The sequence below is a fragment of the Vanderwaltozyma polyspora genome, genomic scaffold, assembly GCF_000150035.1.
Source record: "Vanderwaltozyma polyspora DSM 70294 KpolScaffold1050 genomic scaffold, whole genome shotgun sequence".
NCBI lineage: Eukaryota > Fungi > Ascomycota > Saccharomycetes > Saccharomycetales > Saccharomycetaceae > Vanderwaltozyma > Vanderwaltozyma polyspora.
This window is the reverse complement of record NW_001834691.1, coordinates 189,100-209,019: the sequence shown is the minus strand read 5'-3', so window position 1 is coordinate 209,019 and position 19,920 is coordinate 189,100. Positions and strand designations below refer to the sequence as shown.

Sequence of the window (19,920 nt, the reverse complement as noted above, 5' to 3'; positions counted from 1 at the left end):
GTAATTGCTCACAGAGGGTAAAAAGTGTTAAGATAAGTGTTTAGCGGGTCAATTGACTCAAGGTTGGTGAGAAAAATGCTTTTTAACTCACCTGAATGGCGGTCTCGAACTATTTGAAAGGTTATCACTTCTTGTTTTTTTATTCACTTGACCGCTAGATGATGAGACAAGTCTTGCTCTCCCCTCATTGTTTCCCTTCTGAGTTAATTGAGGGTTGCTAACAATTCTTGATGCACCACTTCCTAATGAAAACATTTGCCTTTGTCTATTGGCATCTTGACGTTGATATTGGTTAGAAATTGGATTAGTTTGAGAATTATTGTTAAAATCAGAGGAAGTTGCAATACTGTTTCTAATTGTATGAAGTATAGATTTTCTTCTCAATTTGCTGTTTCTATTTCTAGTCTTAGCAGTTGACGTTTCCCGTAGAAACTTTTTAGCTAATTCATTTGGTGGATTGAGCACAAACGATGCTTCACTATTAACATCATCAAAATCTTCTTCGTCCTCTGAATCATCTTCGTTATCACGAGTATCTGATTTGCCACTAGCTAAACTTTGGGTATTCTCTCTCTGTAATTGTGGGTTTCTAGATATATTTCTTCTTGCTTGTGAGGTTGTAAGTACAGGTTGGATAAACTCGGATTTATTATCATTTCTTAATGCATTGATTTTATCAATCAATCCCTGTTTTTCTGATTCCAAAGAATCGAGCTTTCTTAGTTTATTAATCTCAGTTTCTATATCATTTGGGACATGAGGAAATGCAACACACCAAGAATTGCACATCAAACCATATAATAAAGACCCCAATGATTCATTAAAGTCAACTAGATTCTCTTGAATAATATTCAAATCTGAAAAATTCTTGTCCAAAGTCGCTAAAGAATCACTTATCTGTCTAATATTAGGTATTAAAATTTCATCAACTAAATCAACAATTGCATTAGTCCCACCAATCGTAGTATCATACATTGATGAATTACTCACAGCTGCTCCAGCATATCCGGATTCACTAATACTTCTTCCTAGCGAGGCCCTTCTAGAACTAGGATTGCTGCTCACAGATAATTTATACTCAGTGGCTGGTCTTGATTCAACAACCTTTCCTTTGTTATGGCTCATTATTAATCGTAATTATAAAGATATTTGTAGCTTATCTCAGAATAATAAGAAGTATATATTTCCTCTCCGGAAAAAAAAGGATTCAACACCAACAATAAAAATAGTTTTAATGAATAGTTATTCAAAATAGAATATATGCACTTAATCCAGCTATTCGAGCGTCGTTGGTACACTTATTCTTTGTCAAAATACAACTTCTTGTTACATTAAAGTTGATGTTTTTATATTCTTTATTTGTTTTCATTTTAACCGCTCGCTGATTTAATTTCAGATATCCGTTCCAAGTGATATTTTGTTATGTGTATCACGTGATATAGGTAAAGTAGTGATGAGACAGGAAGAGACTGCCATGATAATACATATAAATCATCTATATTAAGAACACTAGTATTTAAATTTATTTCTTTACATACTTGACTGTAATATCAGGAGAAATATTATATGGTATCCGATATTCATTCCTTGATAAAATTACATATCCATCAGCATGACTCTGTCAGTGCTTCATCGATATTTAGATAAGTATGACTAAAGACATCATCTAGAAACTCCTATCGAAGGACTAGGTATCTGTTAGCAGTTGGTAATGTTGGAATATGATATATATACGGCTATTAATAAGAAATCGATTTAGAATTCTTGATCAATGTCTATTATTCTAGAAATGACAGTAAATTATATAAGGACGAGAACAAATCAAAAAGTGAAAGAAGTGTGGTAGAAACAGGATAAGAATTATCTCAGCCAAGTGTAAAGTTTTAGGATCTGTAATATATTTTAATATACCTTGTACTTCATCTCAAGAAGTAGTAGTTGATATATATATATATATCAAGATATTTCCTTGTGGAAAGAAACATAGCGGCTTTAAGCTATTATATTGGCACTTGGCGTCTGACTTCTTTTTACAATAACGTCTTAGCCAAGAATGAAGAAAAATTGATGATTGACTTTCATAATATTTGTAAAAATAATAATATACCAGTAGAGAAAAACGTATGAATATTAATAAAATTTATTCTTTATTTTTGATGTCAGTGCCAAATAAACTCACCTGAATTTCATTTTCTCTTAATTCTAACTTACATAGCCAGCCAGTCACTAACAAGGAGCCAACTAAATCTTATTTTATTACCTGCAATTGTTCATTTTATATATTTTTTACTTTCACTTAAATTATTCAAACACTAATTATCTCTATTAGGCATTGAGCAACCCTATTTTACTATTGCCCAATCTCGCTTAAACCTGTAATAGATAAGATTAGGAAACAACAATGCCACGAATTAAATCTATAGATATAGATCAAATAACAATACTTAATAAAATGAACTACGAGTGTATTTATATATCTGGATGACTTTTTTTCATAATGTTTTTCATTTATTAGCACTCATTTATTTACAAATTCTAATACATTTAATGTACGTACTATATGAATTATGAATAATTAGTATTTATAAGTAATACGAGGTTATATTTACATGTATTTCTTTGCGTATTTTAATTTATCTTTCTTCAATTGTGACTGAGATAATGCATTACCACCTTTGAATTTAATCAATGCAACCACTAAAAAGATTGAACTTAAAAATGAAAGACCATACCAAGTGACAAGGTATTGTAAATGGTTATTTTTCAAGTCAATTTTAGCAAATTTACCAATGGGCACACCAGCTTTAGCGAATTGTATTTCACTGAACTCGACAGTTTCGTCTGTATTGCTTCTGTGTAAAAGTTGGATGTTTTTTCCAGAAGGAGAACTGTTTCCAGTGCCTCTCTCATCATTTTGAGCGGTCTTTTTAGATTCCCAAAACTTCCATGACCAACCACTAGAATTGTTTTTTCCAGTTGCAGCCTCGTTATTGGCAGCATCAATTGGTCTATAGTGATCCTTTAAATCATATAACATTTGAAAATGGACAGGGCTGCATCCGGCAACAGCAGCCATGGCATAGACATCAGGAACTTGCCATAATCTAGAATTTTTATCCTCCTTGTCCCATTGCAGACTAGTACGTTTCTTAGGAACACGTACAAAACAAGTTATATCAATGACACCTTGTGGAAATGAAAGATGTTGTAATGTTCTTGACTGTGGTAGCACTTTATCGGAACTGATCCAACCTCTTTCAATTAAAAGTTTTTCACCTGTATCCTCTCTAATGAATGGAGTGAATAGCAAATACCCTTTCTCACCATTTCTAACACGGGGTCCAACAAACATCTCTTGTTCATGAACAAATTTACCCGTTATAATAACTTTTCTATATTCCCAATGTTCACTACTCTCTAGATCAAAATGTTTAGGCAAAGGAGTAGGTTCATAAGTCAATCTATCCTCGCAAGCTGCAATTAACTTAGTCTTCCAAGATAATCTTCTTAACTGCCAAGTACCTAAATAAAAGGATATAATAGGTACTGCACACATTAAACCAAGAACAATCTTCTTCCCTATACCATTTTTATTCCTACCCTCATTTGGAGTTCTCCCAGTCTTAATAGGTTTCCAATCTACAGTAGAAGTAACAACATTTCTTCGAGATGAAACCCTAAATATAGGTTTATTAAACCTCAGAGTTTTGGACATTGGCAAGCCCAGCACCCTCCCTTGAAGCCTATAAGCTAACATTTGATTTGGTATCTTAACTAGATAAATTCAAAAAAATATAACAATATTAGATATACCTTAAAAATCAATACAATGGACCTTAAATCAAATATAATATACCTTGATTAGCTTCGCATAAGAGCTATATCTGATTCATATTTCAAATTAGTATCAAGTATCTTTAATTGTATCATTGGGTTCCTTTTGTATTGGTTTTTTCAATTAACCTCAAAATTTCATATAGCCAGTAGAGCATCTTTAAAAATCGAATCCTTTCTACAAAGGCTTTACAGTAAGAAATTGAATAATTAATAAGATGTCTATTATAAAGTGTTCCTGATGTATATATGTATATATGAATATATATATATACTTGGCGTTGGTTTCAAGTTATGATATTTATTTAGAACCAACAGAATTTAGTGTTATTATCCCACATCAAATTTTCTGATGTGACTCCAAGAGGTGGTCTTGCTGCACTTAGAGAACCGTTTTCTTTATACAAATTGGCATCAGGCTCTATTTCTGTGATTATCTGGTTCAATTGTGGATACTCCTGTTTAGATAGTTCTTCATCCCAGAATTCCAAATGTGATAGATTTTGTGATTTAGTCTCTTGGATTGCATGAGCAATAAGCTCTTTTAATCTTTCTTCTTTATCAGGACAGGCATCATCAATGTAAACTTTAGTTATGATTAAACAGTTGTCATTCCATGCATGGTGCCAGATAATGTGGCTATTGTCATTGTTGAATCTGAACCCAAATATATTGGAATCTGGGTTACCTCTTTGTGCTTCGCTTTTAATGAACAGATCTCTATCTTCAAACCAACTGTAAATTTGAATATCAGGTTTCACTGTATAGATGAATTTTGTTGGGAATTTTTTATTTAATTCTATTAATTGTTCTTTAAATTTCGTGTCCTGTAGTTCGATCAAATCACTATAGGCTCCATATTCGAGATAATTGCCATTAGAGTCTAATTTACCGTTACAGTATTTGGAGTATAATAAATCCAGATTAGTAATTTCATGAACTGGAACATGGTAAGATTTGTAATCTACTCTTTCATAATAGTCACCAACTTCACTGTAAAGATTTATAATCATATTCTTTATGGCCTTTGGTGCACTTGGATCAGAACGCAATTTATCGTAGTACTGATTTAAGCTACTGATCATCTTTTCTGCATAACCTTTTTTACGATGGTTAGGTAATGTAAAAACACCACCAATACAAGCAACTAAAGTAGGCTCGATTTCACCATGTGAGTTTGGGTGAATGCAGTAACCCAATCTATTTAGCGTTTCACAACTGGCCACTATCTGTTTCATTTTCTTTGGATCATCGGAAGAACAAACAATCGATTCATCTCTCAAGACAAAATATTTAAGACCAAACCATTCGTAACATTCAGGAAACATCTTCTGGAAATCAGGTTGCTCATTCTTCTTGGCAATTTTAGATTGCCCCAATACAGCTTCTCTATCAGCGTACTTCTCAACAGTTAAGATTCCCTTCCATTTAGCACCATTATTTAAATGTGTATAACGAATAATTTCAGGATCATTGTATTGTTCAAACTTTAAACTACCCTCAACAACTGACATCTTCTTATAAGCTCAAAACTGGACCCTATTCTATTTTATCTCTAATCAGTTCCTGCCCAATTATAATATTCAACAATCTGGTAGAAATGCAATGCTAAAATCAAAATTCCCTTGGGAGGTAAGTAAAAATCTCGAATATTAGACTTCAAACAAGTAACAAAGAGTAATAAATAAACATTCCTTCCACTCAATTAAACATTTGGTCAACATCAATGAGTTCAATCTTGATTACTTGACCTTTTATATACCTCATCGCATATATTTTTCGAAATTGGATTAACTTCGTCATTACAATGGTATTTGAAATTCCTACGGAATTATTCAAGTTGCCTGCCAGTAACCTGCCAGTAACCCAACAATAATACAGAATGGTGGTTCTTAAACCAATTAAAGAAATATTCAGGGAAGAAAGACCTCTGATTAGAGTGTTGTATACCTTTCTTAATTTAAGATTCAAATTCCATAGTTTTTCTATAAAGATAATGCATTATATATATAAAAGGACAGTAATAACTACAAAGAACTAATAATAATGATTGGTAGAATATCTGTACGAACTAATTCGGTACTTAATCATACTTTGAATATATGAACATCATTAACTTTTGTTAAAGTTATCGCAGGTTTTACACTAGAAGACCATGTTTGAATATTGGAGCTATCACTTTGTTTGCTCGATGGGAAAATACCAGAAAAATTTGGCTTGACACTGATGGCAATAATCTTCAATACCTCACTAGTGACAATTTTACAGAATTTCCAACCTTCACCTCGATTACTGAAATAATTGAACAGAAGCTTGAAAAGCTTTCCCGGTCTTCCTTGTGACTCACTAACCATACTTTTTAATGTGTCGTTGTTAATGGTAAACCCATTTAATTTTAAAAACCCCTCCAACTGCAAGAAAAACTTTCTGTTCATGATTTCCTGAGTTGCCATTGGACTTGTAATCGCTACTGATAACTTACTTCTGTTCACTGAACTGATAGAGATATTTTCCTCAAAAAATTTCAGATATTTCTTTAAGGTTAGATGTTTGATGAAATTCAAATCAGTCTCAATATCATCATTAGAGAAATTATATCTCTTGCTTGTGATTTCGTTCTTAATTCTCCTATGGGTTATCATTTGTAAGCTGTTCAAAACTGAAAAATCTCCAGCTTGTACATTAGCTGCAATCCCATCAAGAACATTAGGTGGACCAGCCGTACTCATCATATCCCCCGTTGAATCACCGCCCATTGTCGACAAGTAATCTTTTACAAATTTTTTTCCAAATTGTTCTTCTGATAATTTCTTTAGTACCTCGGATTCTAGGAAATACAAGTATTCATCGATCTTTTCTTCTAAGTCCAATGGATTGCTTCCCGACATGACAGTGATATGGATTCCAACTGTGTCCGAAAGTACTCTCATCCCACCAAATACTACATAGCCGATTTGTTTCTTATTTCTAAGATCAGGAACTAAGGTTAGAGATAAAAGGTATTCGGTAAATGATGTCAAAGCAAGAGCTTTCTTATCATCTCTTTTGCCAGTTTGAATAAAATAAACAATACAATTATTAGGGTCATCAGGATGTCCAAAATGTTCGAATATGCAATTTGTTCCTGGTTCTAGCAGTTTTGTCGTCTTTGAACAATCGACTGATTTTGTATTTTTACCTGATTTTTCACCTAAATGATTTGTAAAACTGTCATTTAGATATTTGTTTATTTCATTGGCACATTTTAAATTGCCTTGTACAATCAAATTTAAGTATTTTTTAGAACGAAGGAAAGCAATACAAAACTCTTTGAATGAATGAATATCGGACTCTTCTAAGGCATTCAGTCTGTCTTCTAAAGGCCAAATATATTTTTCAAGCATAATGATTAGCCCAACGCTTGCAAGTTTGGCACAATTCTCTGCTGCTGCACTTTCATACTTTCTTCTTGTAAGAATTCTGGCTCTTCTCAGTAATCTTTTTGATGGAATTTCATCATCAATTGCAATTGTAAAGCAGGTTTTAATGACGGTTTTGACAACTTCTGTTAACCCATCTGAATAACCAGAAAGTGTAAAACTCAATCTAACATCTCCCTTCGAGGAAGATGCAATTTCGTAAGTATATCCTAATTTTAAAGAAGGGTATAATTTTGGAGATAGTAAAACGTATAAAATTTGACCTAAAATTTCCAAATGCATTGTATTTTTGGGGGTTGGTGGTACATCCAAACTTAATAAATCAAACGTCACAATTGTCTTTTTCTCAGTAGAAGGTCGGAATTTATCTTCCATCACCCACATTTCATACATGTCACCTTTTTCCGCCAACTTTGGTATTGGTCTAGTAGCCTTACTAGGAGTTGTTAATGATAATATTGGTGATCTCGATTCATATGAAACTTTTTTCAGCATTTCCCGTAAGTATAATAAACTTCTTCCTAATTCGGGAATGTATTCATTTTTAGCAGGGAATTTTAAGTTTGAGAATATATCTACCTGATCTTCTGGTACCTTTTCAGGTAACACCGATAATTTAATATAATCAAATTCATAAAATGTGTCAGTAACCAACTTTTGTTCAGAAACATTTTTACCAAAATATTGTTTTTCGGAAAAATCGCATAATAATGCAATTCTTAACAAATCTTTATTCATGTACATTTCCAAAAATTCCTGGTACATGGTAGCCTTATTTAACCACCATTGTCTACTCTCTGAACTTTCTCCAAAATTACCAATAGTAGGATATTTGTTTCCTACTATCATCGGACTTTGTTTGAACAGACATTCTGGCTTCAGAATATCAAGATCCGTTTGCATAAGACCACTTAAGTCTGAGCATTCCTCCATTGGTGATAACTCACTTTCTTTGTGAAGAAAATTTAACAAATCAATTGAATCACATTCGCTTAAAAACCTAGCCAATTCTTCCGTATACTCTTTTGATAATTTTGGAATTGCCGATTCCATAATTGAATTTATAATGTGACTGACGTTATTTAAACCTTTATCTGTTAGAGAAAATTCTAATATCAATCCAATATTGTTCAATGCAAAATCTGATGTGAATGCCAGTATGTCAGTTATATATTCCTCATTCATCAGAATGTTACATATAGAATTCTCTGACTCGTCTCCCAAAGTTTCACACCAAAGGTTGCAAAAGGTTATCAATTCTTCCTTACTAAACTTACCTTTATTTGTTACCACTGGAAATACCAATCTTAAAACGGGTTTTTTGTTTGACTTTACAATAATTGTATTGTATTTTGGCTTGGGGTCAAAACAAACCATGTTATTGTACTTTGGTGACCAGACGTTCTCCAAAATTTTAGTTGATAATAAAGAAGAGTTGGTTTCACTTAAAACTGAGCTAATAGACTTACATGAAGTTGGAGATGATGGGGACAATGGTATAGATTTTTCAGATGTCGAAATCGATTTTCTTATAGTTCCAAATCTTTTTGGTTTTTTAATTGAGTTTAAGCCTTTAATATCAGAAAAATATCGAATAGCTATTTTTGTAAGGATATTAACAGATTGAGGTCCCTTTATACATAATGTCATGTTTTCGGCCTTAAAATTCACCTTAAAGTAAGAGTCTAATAGAGATTTTAAGTTGATTTTCCTGAGTTGAGGACCACTACTCAAGGTATTGATATTACCAGTTGAGAAGTGACTAAATGGGTGATTACTATTAGCTAAAAGTCTTTCAGCATGGTAAAAAATTTTAGTTGGATTTGATGTATTCCCAGTATGTTCACTTTCAATGGCATAAATTTCTTTACTTGTTAGTGTTTGATTAAAAAGTGGGTCTTTGAAAAAAGATGCGAAAACATCTATAATATCCTCGAAGACAGGCGTCGAGGTTTGGTTAACGTTTGGTAATTCGAAATAAAAAGTAGTCTGTTCACCTGTAGTATAGGCGTTTTGTAACCCTTTATTTTTGGCAATCAATTCATGATAAAGACCCGGGTTTGGATACTTTTTTGAACCAGCCGCCAAAATCATGTGCTCACATAAATGAGCTAGACCTGGAATTTCTTTTGGATCGTTATGAGAACCAGTTGCAACAGAAAGGGAACAGCCAAATGAAGACTCACCAGGATCTGAAATCAGCAATACTAGCATACCATTGGGTAGTCTACATAGCTTGTTGGTTCTTCCACGATAAGATATTGGTGTGTAAAATGGGATGTCATAGTTCTTAACCTCAGACCAAGACATTGTTATATTATTCCCAACAAAAAAGAAAATATACCTATGTCTTATTGTTCAACTTTAAAAATCTTACCACGAATTTCAAAAATAATCTTCCTTGTGGTTCTTTATATACTAATGGTTGCCAGTTCTCTATAGAATTTCAAAGCTTAAAAGCATCATGTCTCAACCAAAAATAAATACGATATTTTAACCTTTCAAATTCAAATTTTTTAGTTCAAGTTAATTGAAATAAACTAGATTGAAATTATAAATCTCTAATTGATCCAATAATATAGTAGGCACCTTCATCCAAATCTACTTTCCAGAACTCATCAATCACTCTTATTGATGGGTTTAGCATACTTTACCATACACATTTTGTTTCATGTGTCCTTCCAAATCGGGTAATTACAGTGTAACTACGTACAAAACTCAAAACTTTCCGAGTATTTCGAAGATATCAGATTGATGGTTTGTTCCATATTTGGGTAATTATGGATGATGTAATGCAATTAGGAACTTGAGTGTTGTCAACATAGAGGAAGGTTGTGTTCTAATATATTATATTGTATTCCATTGTATTGGACTATATGTTTGTTGCGCTGTATACAAGAAAATGTATGGTTTCCTGTGTCGTATCGTAAATGGCAATTAATTTGTATCTAAAGTGGAATGTTGCGTTGTGTCTTTTTTTTTTCCTGAAAGATGGATCCATTCCTTTGGCTTGTTTGTTTACAGCATAAAATATACATTCTTGAATTGCACGTGAAGTAAGTAAAAGTCTATAAGTTAAAATGTTTGTAAGTACTTGAAACACGAGAAATGTAGATACATAGGTACTCTGGGGGTTCTTACAGTTTGTCTTAATTTGGTGAGAAAGGTGTAGGTAGATATGCTTTATACCAGTCAGATTCTTCCATTTAGCAATAGAGAGAGACGGTTAAAAACAAAACTTTCAAGTTTTGGATTAAGTTTTGGGTTGTGGAGGACAAGTAAGCTGTTAGATTTCCAAAAATAGGAAAAAATAATATCTCCCGGGGGCGAGTCGAACGCCCGATCTCAAGATTACTTTGTTGAAACATTACAGTCTTGCGCCTTAAACCAACTTGGCTACCGAGAGAAAATCAGATGTTTTATGGAAGAAAAGGCATTATCTTATAAAGGTAAAATCAAGTCTATATACCGTACAATATGATTCAATATCATCGTAGCCTGATTTTATTTCAATTGCACAGCATCATTAACATATTCCCGACAATTACTTTCACTCCACTGGATAGAAAATCATAATTATTGATTCAAGAGTGTGTTATCTAATGAACAGATTTTAAATCGAAATGTATCTAATTATCGTCTAAAAACTTATAAAGATTCGTTATAAAAGCATTAAATGATGTAAAACGATGAAATAAAGATTATATTATTTCAATGAATTTACAATTGGAAACCGTGGTGGAATTTTTCACCAGCGTAGACAGCCTTGTCACCCAATTCTTCTTCGATTCTCAAGATTTGGTTCAATTTAGCCAATCTTTCGGATCTAGCTGGAGCACCAGTCTTAATTTGACCAGATCTCAAACCAACGACCAAGTCAGCAATGAAAGTGTCTTCAGTTTCACCAGATCTGTGGGAAACCATAACACCCCAACCGGCGGCGAAAGAGTCTTGAGCAGCCTTGATGGATTCAGTCAAAGAACCGATTTGGTTGACCTTCAACAACAAAGCGTCAGCAGCCTTCTTTTCAATGGCAGTGGCAATTCTGGCTGGGTTGGTGACAGTTAAATCATCAGCAACAATTTGGATACCAGCGGTCTTGAAGAAGTGAGACCAAGCTTCCCAGTCATCTTCAGCGAATGGATCTTCAATGGAGACAATTGGGTATTTCTTCATCAAGTTGTGGTACATGTCAGCTAATTCTGGACCAGACAACCATTTGGATGGGTCAGATTCTGGGTTTTTGAAGTCCAAGTCGTACTTACCGTCCTTGAAGAATTCAGAAGAAGCACAGTCTAAACCGATCTTGATCTTACCTTCGTGACCAGCCAACTTAATGGAGTCAACGATTAAGTCCAAAGCTTCTTCAGCAGTTTGGATGTTTGGAGCAACACCACCTTCGTCACCGACGTTACCGGCAGAAGAACCGTATCTCTTCTTGGTCAAAGATTTCAAATGGTGGTAGACTTCAGAACCCATTCTCAAAGCTTCAGAGAAGGATGGAGCACCAGTTGGAGCAATCATGAATTCTTGCAAAGCTAAAGCACCACCAGCGTGGGAACCACCGTTCAAGACGTTCAAGAATGGAACTGGCAAAACGAATGGAGAAGCCTTGGAAGCAGATAAGTCAGCCAAATGTTGGTACAATGGGACATTCTTTTCAGCAGCGGCAGCTCTGGCAACAGCTAAAGAGACACCCAAGATAGCGTTAGCACCCAACTTGGATTTGTTTGGAGTACCGTCCAAAGCAATCATGAAGTCATCGACAGCCTTTTGGTCTTTGACATCAACGTTAGCCTTGATCAAAGCTGGAGCAATGACGTTGTTAACGTTGTTAACAGCGTTCATGACACCCTTACCTAACCATTTGGATTTGTCTTCATCTCTCATTTCCAAAGCTTCGTGGATACCAGTGGAAGCACCAGATGGGACCATAGCTCTGAAAACACCCTTTTCAGTGGAAACTTCAACTTCGACAGTTGGGTTACCACGGGAGTCGTAGACAGATCTAGCGTAAACCTTAGAAATAGCCATTGTTGTTTGTTGTTGTGTTGTTAGATACAGTGAATGTAATCTGGTCTCTTTAAATTTGAACAAGAAAAGTAATAATAAAAGTATAGAAATATAAAATTAATACAACAAGAATAATTGATACATGTTTAAAATAAATCAAACATCCTATATCCTTATATATTAAATATTTCCCAAAAATATTTTTAAAACAAGTTTAGACAATGTTCCAAAAAATGTGAAAAAGTCATCATCATCATCATCATCATCATCATCATCATCATCATCGCCATCATGAAAGTGTAGGGGGGGTTATTACAAGAATTTTATGTTTTACCAATTCAACACGTTTATGGAACCTAAGTAGAATACTACTAATAATAAATTGCGTATAATTTTTTTCAAAACCTCCATTGTCACCAAAATAGAACAACATAACACCAACCAAATAAAAAGTAATAATATAACAATAATGATATGAATAAAAAGGTTTAAGCATCTAAATCAAATCAATTGACAAATACAACATTCTAGTAAATTCTATAGAGTGATACTTCATTAGTTGCTACAAAAGTAAGCTATCAGTTTGAGTAAATTTTTATTACATAGTTTCCAGAATTCCAGTATTAGCATAAATTATTAAAATCAACAATAAAGGCCTCCATTTCTCTGAGAAAGAAAAGAGCATGAAATTGTGTATTAAAAATCATTAAAATTACCTTAAGGTTCCGTTGATTTGAGTTGTTATAATTCGAATTTATTCTATTCATATGAGTTTACGAGTGAAATAGAAACACAGCAGGGGTTGTCGAATTGGTGGTAAAGAGTGTGTTCCAGTGAATTGAGTGGTAAAATAAGCAGTTGGTGGTTGGTAGAGATGTATACCTCAAGCAGGTCAAGCAGGTCTCAATTATATGAGTAGACAGAACAGAAAAAGTGGTGGTGCCGTACATCAAACTAACTTGATACTGTTGGTGTTGTTGAATATGGTAAAGTACTATGTTGTAATCGTCATGAGATAGTACGAGACATAGAGGCGTTGTTTTCAGCAAAATGAACGTAAGCCATCCATTTTACTTTGTTGGCAACGACTTTTTAGGAAGTTGAAGGTCTCTTAGTTGATTGGAAAGTTACTCTCCGGCTGGGCGTCCACTAATTGGAACAGGAAGTTCGTTTTCGAAATCTTAAAGGGAAGGGACAAAACTCGTCTCGAAAAATTTAGTGGAAGCCCAAAAAATGACGCAAAGTAGAAGGCAGAGGAAGAGGATATTCACCTTCGAAATATCCCTCAGGGTGACGTTTTGTTCGTCCGTTGTGATTATGATAGTATGTGAGGGTAATGTCTGGGTACCGTATGTTAGATTATATAATTGTGTTGTTATGATAGCGCCCTCTTTGACTTTTAATGTTGATAACCATTCTATGACTACAGTTCATGTCGGATTAAGAATGATCAAGCTAAGCAACTACGAATTGGCTCCAAGTATTCTTAGGATTATGGTGAATGTCGCTGATTCTCTTGTTATCATTGTAGTATATCCAACCCAAGAAACTTGGCAGTCAAAAAAAAGTTGAATAAATATCATTTGATGTACTCAATCCTCTTGTGTTTCGCTGCCAGTAACCGTTTCTCAACTTATGGCTTTTGGATGATTCCGAGGTTGGGTGGGATAATTGGAATTCCTGTGTAGTTTTAATTAAGTTTAATCATAGTTTTAAAACCTGAAACTTCATTATAATTTTTTATAATCCTTTAAAAAAATTCTAACACTGCTATTTACGCACATTTAAGTAATGCTTGTTCGATTTAATACCTATATCATCCTTGAAGTAGCAACCTTAAAAAATGTATACACTACAACTTGGTGTTTTAATTCCTTCGATACGGTTGTGGATGGTGTCGTCACGTTCAATTCGTTATCAACTACAACGTCGCACTTAGGAATTCGAGCGAGTTCACCTAACACATTGAATTGTAATAGATTAGATTAATATTACTAGGTGTAGGTTTGTATTGGGACATAGATAATATTGACCGTCTAACTTTAAGGTCAATATTACGCTTATATGGCATTTCTTGCATGTTTCACAATACTGTCACCAATTTGGGTGAGACCTCTTGTTTAACAAACTTTGAAGCCTTATTGATTATTTTGCTTATTGAAGTGCAACTATTAATGAAGAGGTTTTTGTTTTCCAGTATTGTTGGTTCTAAAATTCCTTTATTAATGATAACATTCAATTTTTAAAATTTCAGATATTTTTATGTTTTGTTATTGTTCCATCGAATAATATTTTTGAAAAAAACCCAACGCTTTAAAACAAATTGAATACTTTATTGAAATATAAACATAATTATACAATATATAAATAAATATTGCAAATTTGTGTTAATACCATTGTATCTCAGTATGTATTGCCAAAGTTTGACCTTATGCTGTAACACTCATGTATTCATACCACTGATCTTGCAACTATACAATCGTAAGGAAGAACTGCAGTACAAAATCAAATTCATCATCATAGGAGTATCTAGCCACTCTAAAAATATAAATGTTTACAAAGCGAAAATATTTATAAAGTTCATATATTAGTGTTCATAAAATTATTCATCATAATCATTAACCTCAGATTCACAACTCAACCAGTTCCTCGTCATCACTTACCCAATCAAACGACTTCGCAGCTAATTCTTCAACTTCTTGCTTAACCTTCTCTAAGCCACTGACTCTTTCCACTAGTAATGGATCAGCTAAAGCTTGTTTTAGGAATTCCCACCCTTGCTCTTGGCAAACTTCTATAATAGGTTTACTACATGCAGAACAATGTTCATAAGCAGGAGTCTCTAACTTTAATGTTGTGAAATTATTTAAAAACCCACGCAACTGATGCGGAACTTCACCAAGAACAGTTTTCTCTTCCGTAGATATATTGTTACGTTTTTCATCCTGCAGAATTGAAACAAATACTTCCACTGCTAATGATGAAGCCATTAAAGCCACACCAGGTCTTGTAACAGTACACATTTGGTCCAATGTTCTATCGCTTAAACTATCTGTTGGGGCAACTACATCGTTGCAAAAATAACAGCCCAATCTCTTTTCTGCATTACCATAATAGTTACCATGTCTCATCACCAGATAACTATCAAATCCAAGAGCTGCATTGATCACAATTTTATTTTCTATATTACCTAATACAGTCGGTAACCATCTAGTTTCTCTAGAATCCATAAGCAAAAAAATTGTGTCATGTTCTTTAATTAATTCCAGTAACTTCTCATAGTCCTTTTTAATATTTTCTTCATTAGAAACTACATGTCCAATCATCGGAATATTTAAAGTCACACCAGTAGCATCCATTAGTGGAAATATTCTTTTTAATGATGCCGCTGCTGCTTCAGCCTTTGATTTCCCCTCATCGTTAAATTCAAACAATGGTTGTCTAACCGGATTTGAGAACGAAACTGTACCATTATCAACCAATGTTAACTTTCGAACACCCCATGCCATTAAACTACGAGATACGTAGCAGCCTAATGTACCAGCACCTAAAATTAATACTTTCCTTTCCTTTATAACATCTAGATCAATGTCTGGCGCTATACGCCATTTCATTAGCTTCAGATTTAAATCAACAGATTGCCCTGCCACTTTTAAGGGATCAATTAATGTACTCAGGTCGATAGAAAGAGGAGCCAATCGTCCAAGTAAATTTTTTTCCCAGCCGCTTGTTTTTAATTTTGGAGTTACTTCATTATCAATGGAGGATAATTTTAATGACATCTGGAAACTTGAATCATCTTCTCTAACAAAATATACACTGATCTCTTTAACTTCTAGGTTTTGATATTTGAATATACTTAGAAAGTTTTTTGCTAGAGCTGAAGGTGTATTCTTCATTTTGCTTGTATCACGAATTAAAAGCTTTGAATTTTTATTAAAAGCATTCTTTGAGTAGGAACCAATTTCGCAATTACTATCTACAATGGATACCCATTGACTCCTATTATTGTTGAACCAATCTTGATACTTAGCACAATTTTCGATCTCAGTTACATTAGTACACGAGATTTCTAATGATTCCAATTGGAAATAAGGGAAGCATACCCAATATATAAATTTATATTTTTTCAAATCTGCAAAACTAATAACGTGGAAACTAACAGCCTTATTAATATCGTCCAATCCAGCTTCCCAACTTTCAATAGCCCTATCCTGTAAAAACTGATGTTTATCCAAATCTTTAAACCCTTCGATCTTATTAAAATTAAAGATTGATCCTATAACACTTGTTGAATTAGCATCTGAAATGCTATCTGGGTTAAAACTATTGCCATTAAAAAACAGATGAGAAGATTCACTTGACTTAGATGGTTCTACTTTAGAATATAATTTTTGCGCTTCTGAACTCAATTTAAACACTTCAAGTTTTAATCGAGACAGTTCTTGGAAGAATGATGTATCAAAGAAAGAGCGAAAAGCAGTAGAATATTTTACAGTAGACTCATTCATCCTTTAATAATAAATCATTAAATAACACTAAATACACTCAGAGATCAGTGACACTCATTGTTTCAAGACTGTTACCAACGATAAAATGCTACTTCTATTAAATCTATAAATTAAACCTTTAATTTTAAATATTAAAGGTAAGAATCGCCTATAGATATATACACAAATTTGGTCACGTGTATACTGTAGTTTCAATAGATTTACATAATTGATACAATGCTACCACCATGCAGTCGATTAAACTCATCAAAATTGCCAGTTGTTGTACATAAACATGTAGCTTTAATGAGATAGTCTTTTGAGGTCGAATGGACGTTTAGAATCAGCCATTGGCTTGAGCTGAGAATTTAAAAAGAGAGATGGCCTTTTAAATTACTATTTCAATAGAATTCTACTACTTCAAATTCATGTGAAAACATCACATCCATCTTAGAGTAATGGTGAATTGTATTTGATTATTTTTTACCCTTTTTACTACCGCTGAATAACAAACCAAACGTCTTCTTGGTAGTTTTTTTTGTTAGTGGTTCATCATCGTCACTACTCTCTTCATCTGCAGTTACCTGCAGCACCTGCTTTCCCTTTAATTGCTGTACCTTATTACCTGGTTTACCAATAGTTCCATTCAAGTCTGATTGACGTTTTTGTTGTATCTGTCCTTGTCTCATCTTCCTTTTTAATGAAATCATCGCTTTGGTATCATCTTTGGCAACCCTATATATGCTCCTTCTCTCAGATATACCATCTAATTTCCTCTTTTGTTTAGATAATGTGCTAACCTTCTTATCACTATTGATAAAATCACCTACTGTATTAATATCATTAGCATTTTCTTCATTATCTTCAGAATTCAAATTCAGATTCAAACCAGATCCAGTTTGTACTACAGGTAAATGATAAAATAGGTTTCTATCACTATCAATCACCACATTATTGTTAGCCTTAGCAGCACCATTTCCAACTTCTTTCTCTGAATCATTTAGCCATCCTAAAACCTTTGAAGTATTATTACTGAAGGAAAGTTGCAATTTTGCTTGCAAGTCCAGCTTTTCCTGTATTTCTTTGGCCCTAGACATACCAAATACCAAATAAATCAACTATATCTCAACTCTAATTGCACTAGATCACCTCTTTATCAATTTCAAAACCTTCTTCTCATCTCATCGACTTGTTCAAATTGTCACTACAAATTTTTTTATACTTATTAACATACAAATTTGACCATTTACATAGTTAAGAGTTGACGCGCTACCAAAAAAGCCTGATTTTGAAATCAATGCACTGGTCTTTGATGACTTTTACCATGAAGAAACAGATAAATAGAGAGTCAACACTATTGCTACATCATCCAATTCCTATATATATATATATATTTACATGTTAGAGTGATATGAGGGGATTTGTACAAAATTTAATGCATATATTTGTGATAAAAATGCTATGATTGAGGATTTGGTCTTTTGGCACATTCTGACATTTTGAATATCAATTCGTCAATATTTTCGTTATTCAACGCACTTATGGGTATGGAATCCCAGCCTTTACTGTCACAGTATTCTTTTATATTGAGGTACTTCTGGATTGAATTAGGATCATTAGCTGCAATGTCAGCTTTATTACAGACAACAAGGATATTTTTTTTCTTAATTTTTTCTGGTCCACCCAATTCATTAATCAACGTATGAAGTTGGTTCAATGGTTCATCTTCTTCCAAACTGATTACCATGACCCAACCAGTGGATCTTTCTATATGTCTAATAAATTCCAGACCCATACCTTTATCTTGAGATGCGCCTTCAATTATTCCAGGAATATCAGCTACAGTAAAAGAAGGTTTATCGATTCCGAGAGAAATTGTTCCTACTGTTGGAAACAAAGTGGTGAACTTCCAATGGCCAATTCTGGGTTTGGAATTTGAAATTCTATTCAATATAGTCGATTTACCGGCGTTTGGAAGACCGACTAAACCCAGGTCAGCGATTGTCTTTAATTCAAACAGAAAATATTCGCTCAGTCCGTCTCTACCACTTTTAGCAAATCTTGGATTTCTAATTACCTGTGTTAAGAAATGCATATTACCAAGGCCACCTTTACCACCTTTCAAAAGACATAATGGTTTATTCATTGGTTTATCCAAGTCTATTCCAAATATAGGGAACCTATCATTGTTCAACTCAGATTTTCCCAATGAATAATCATAAGCCTTCACTTTTCTGTTAAGATCCTTGAACCAGTCTTTGCCGTTATGATATTCATCCGGTTTTCCCTTAAATAGCCAACCTTCTCCTGGTTTATATGAACTTCTAAATAGTTGAATATGTTCAGGCACCTTATCGAATTTTCTCTTACCAACACACTGTATTTCTTTCTGGCAAGATTGTAAAAATGACTTTAAAGGCAACTCTTTTTCTTCTGGCGTTCTCTCCCTTAGTAACGCTCTTACCACACCTGGATCCAGGCACCAACGTATTACTGTCCCGACAGGAACCTTAATCAAAATATCTCTTCCTCTTGCACCATGTAACTGGTCACCAGCACCATCAGAACCTTCTGAAGCCAAGTAGCTACTTTTCAACTTGGCCAATGAGTTCATACCTTCAACAGCTTGAACATATATAGAGCCACCATCACCACCATCACCGCCATCTGGAGGACCAATTGCTCTACCAGCATCCCTGTAAAAAGAGACAACACCATTACCACCTTGCCCACTACTACATTTAATGATTCTTGTATCAACAAACCCACCTTGTTGAAGTTTGTTCTTAGAATTATGAAGATAATTGACATTGGTGAAATTATTTAGAGATGCCTTGACATTAATATACTTCGAATCTGGTGGAATTGACGTAACCTGATATGGGAATTCAGAACTAAAATTTATAAATTCAGTGAACGCATTAGAACGACTGCTAGATACATCATCAAAATGGGATGGTGAGTGTTCCATCTGATATAAATGTTCTAACCATGCTTGATTATCAGCAACTGAAGGAGGACTAGCTGGAAACTTGTAACTGATGCCACTGTTGGTCCTTCTAAAAAAGCTATACCTCGAAAGAGAACCACCACCTCGATAACAGACACTCATCGTTGACTGGTCTATCGATATCCTCTTTACTTTATTGGAATCTGTTTGAACA

General features: G+C 33.9%; 8 protein-coding genes and 1 non-coding gene across 9 annotated transcripts; all 9 read right to left on the bottom strand.

Moving 5' to 3' along the window:
- Window positions 1-87: 87 nt before the first annotated feature.
- On the bottom strand, window positions 88-1,125 carry DAM1 (Dam1p; the record flags this gene model as incomplete). Its single annotated transcript, XM_001647039.1, has 1 exon — window positions 88-1,125. The coding sequence occupies one exon, from the start codon at window positions 1,123-1,125 to the stop codon at window positions 88-90; it is 1,038 nt and encodes a 345-aa protein (XP_001647089.1).
- A 1,480-nt stretch (window positions 1,126-2,605) lies between these two features.
- On the bottom strand, window positions 2,606-3,757 carry SHY1 (cytochrome oxidase assembly protein SHY1; the record flags this gene model as incomplete). The annotated part of the gene is made up of 1 exon (XM_001647038.1): window positions 2,606-3,757. One exon carries the CDS (start codon window positions 3,755-3,757, stop codon window positions 2,606-2,608), a length of 1,152 nt encoding a protein of 383 aa, XP_001647088.1.
- Window positions 3,758-4,139: 382 nt separating this feature from the next.
- On the bottom strand, window positions 4,140-5,348 carry Kpol_1050p89 (uncharacterized protein; the record flags this gene model as incomplete). Its single annotated transcript, XM_001647037.1, has 1 exon — window positions 4,140-5,348. One exon carries the CDS (start codon window positions 5,346-5,348, stop codon window positions 4,140-4,142), a length of 1,209 nt encoding a protein of 402 aa, XP_001647087.1.
- Window positions 5,349-5,921: 573 nt separating this feature from the next.
- Window positions 5,922-9,563, bottom strand: AXL1 (Axl1p; the record flags this gene model as incomplete). The annotated part of the gene is made up of 1 exon (XM_001647036.1): window positions 5,922-9,563. The coding sequence occupies one exon, from the start codon at window positions 9,561-9,563 to the stop codon at window positions 5,922-5,924; it is 3,642 nt and encodes a 1,213-aa protein (XP_001647086.1).
- A 1,006-nt stretch (window positions 9,564-10,569) lies between these two features.
- Kpol_1050trna3 lies at window positions 10,570-10,659 on the bottom strand. The gene is given in 2 exon segments: window positions 10,570-10,606; window positions 10,620-10,659. It is a non-coding gene; the product is annotated as a tRNA-Tyr (tRNA).
- A 314-nt stretch (window positions 10,660-10,973) lies between these two features.
- Kpol_1050p87 (uncharacterized protein) lies at window positions 10,974-12,287 on the bottom strand (the record flags this gene model as incomplete). Its single annotated transcript, XM_001647035.1, has 1 exon — window positions 10,974-12,287. One exon carries the CDS (start codon window positions 12,285-12,287, stop codon window positions 10,974-10,976), a length of 1,314 nt encoding a protein of 437 aa, XP_001647085.1.
- Window positions 12,288-14,896: 2,609 nt separating this feature from the next.
- ATG7 (Atg7p) lies at window positions 14,897-16,777 on the bottom strand (the record flags this gene model as incomplete). The annotated part of the gene is made up of 1 exon (XM_001647034.1): window positions 14,897-16,777. The coding sequence occupies one exon, from the start codon at window positions 16,775-16,777 to the stop codon at window positions 14,897-14,899; it is 1,881 nt and encodes a 626-aa protein (XP_001647084.1).
- A 455-nt stretch (window positions 16,778-17,232) lies between these two features.
- Window positions 17,233-17,853, bottom strand: NOP19 (Nop19p; the record flags this gene model as incomplete). Its single annotated transcript, XM_001647033.1, has 1 exon — window positions 17,233-17,853. One exon carries the CDS (start codon window positions 17,851-17,853, stop codon window positions 17,233-17,235), a length of 621 nt encoding a protein of 206 aa, XP_001647083.1.
- A 362-nt stretch (window positions 17,854-18,215) lies between these two features.
- Window positions 18,216-19,868, bottom strand: MTG2 (putative GTPase MTG2; the record flags this gene model as incomplete). Its single annotated transcript, XM_001647032.1, has 1 exon — window positions 18,216-19,868. The coding sequence occupies one exon, from the start codon at window positions 19,866-19,868 to the stop codon at window positions 18,216-18,218; it is 1,653 nt and encodes a 550-aa protein (XP_001647082.1).
- Between the last annotated feature and the right edge of the window lie 52 nt (window positions 19,869-19,920).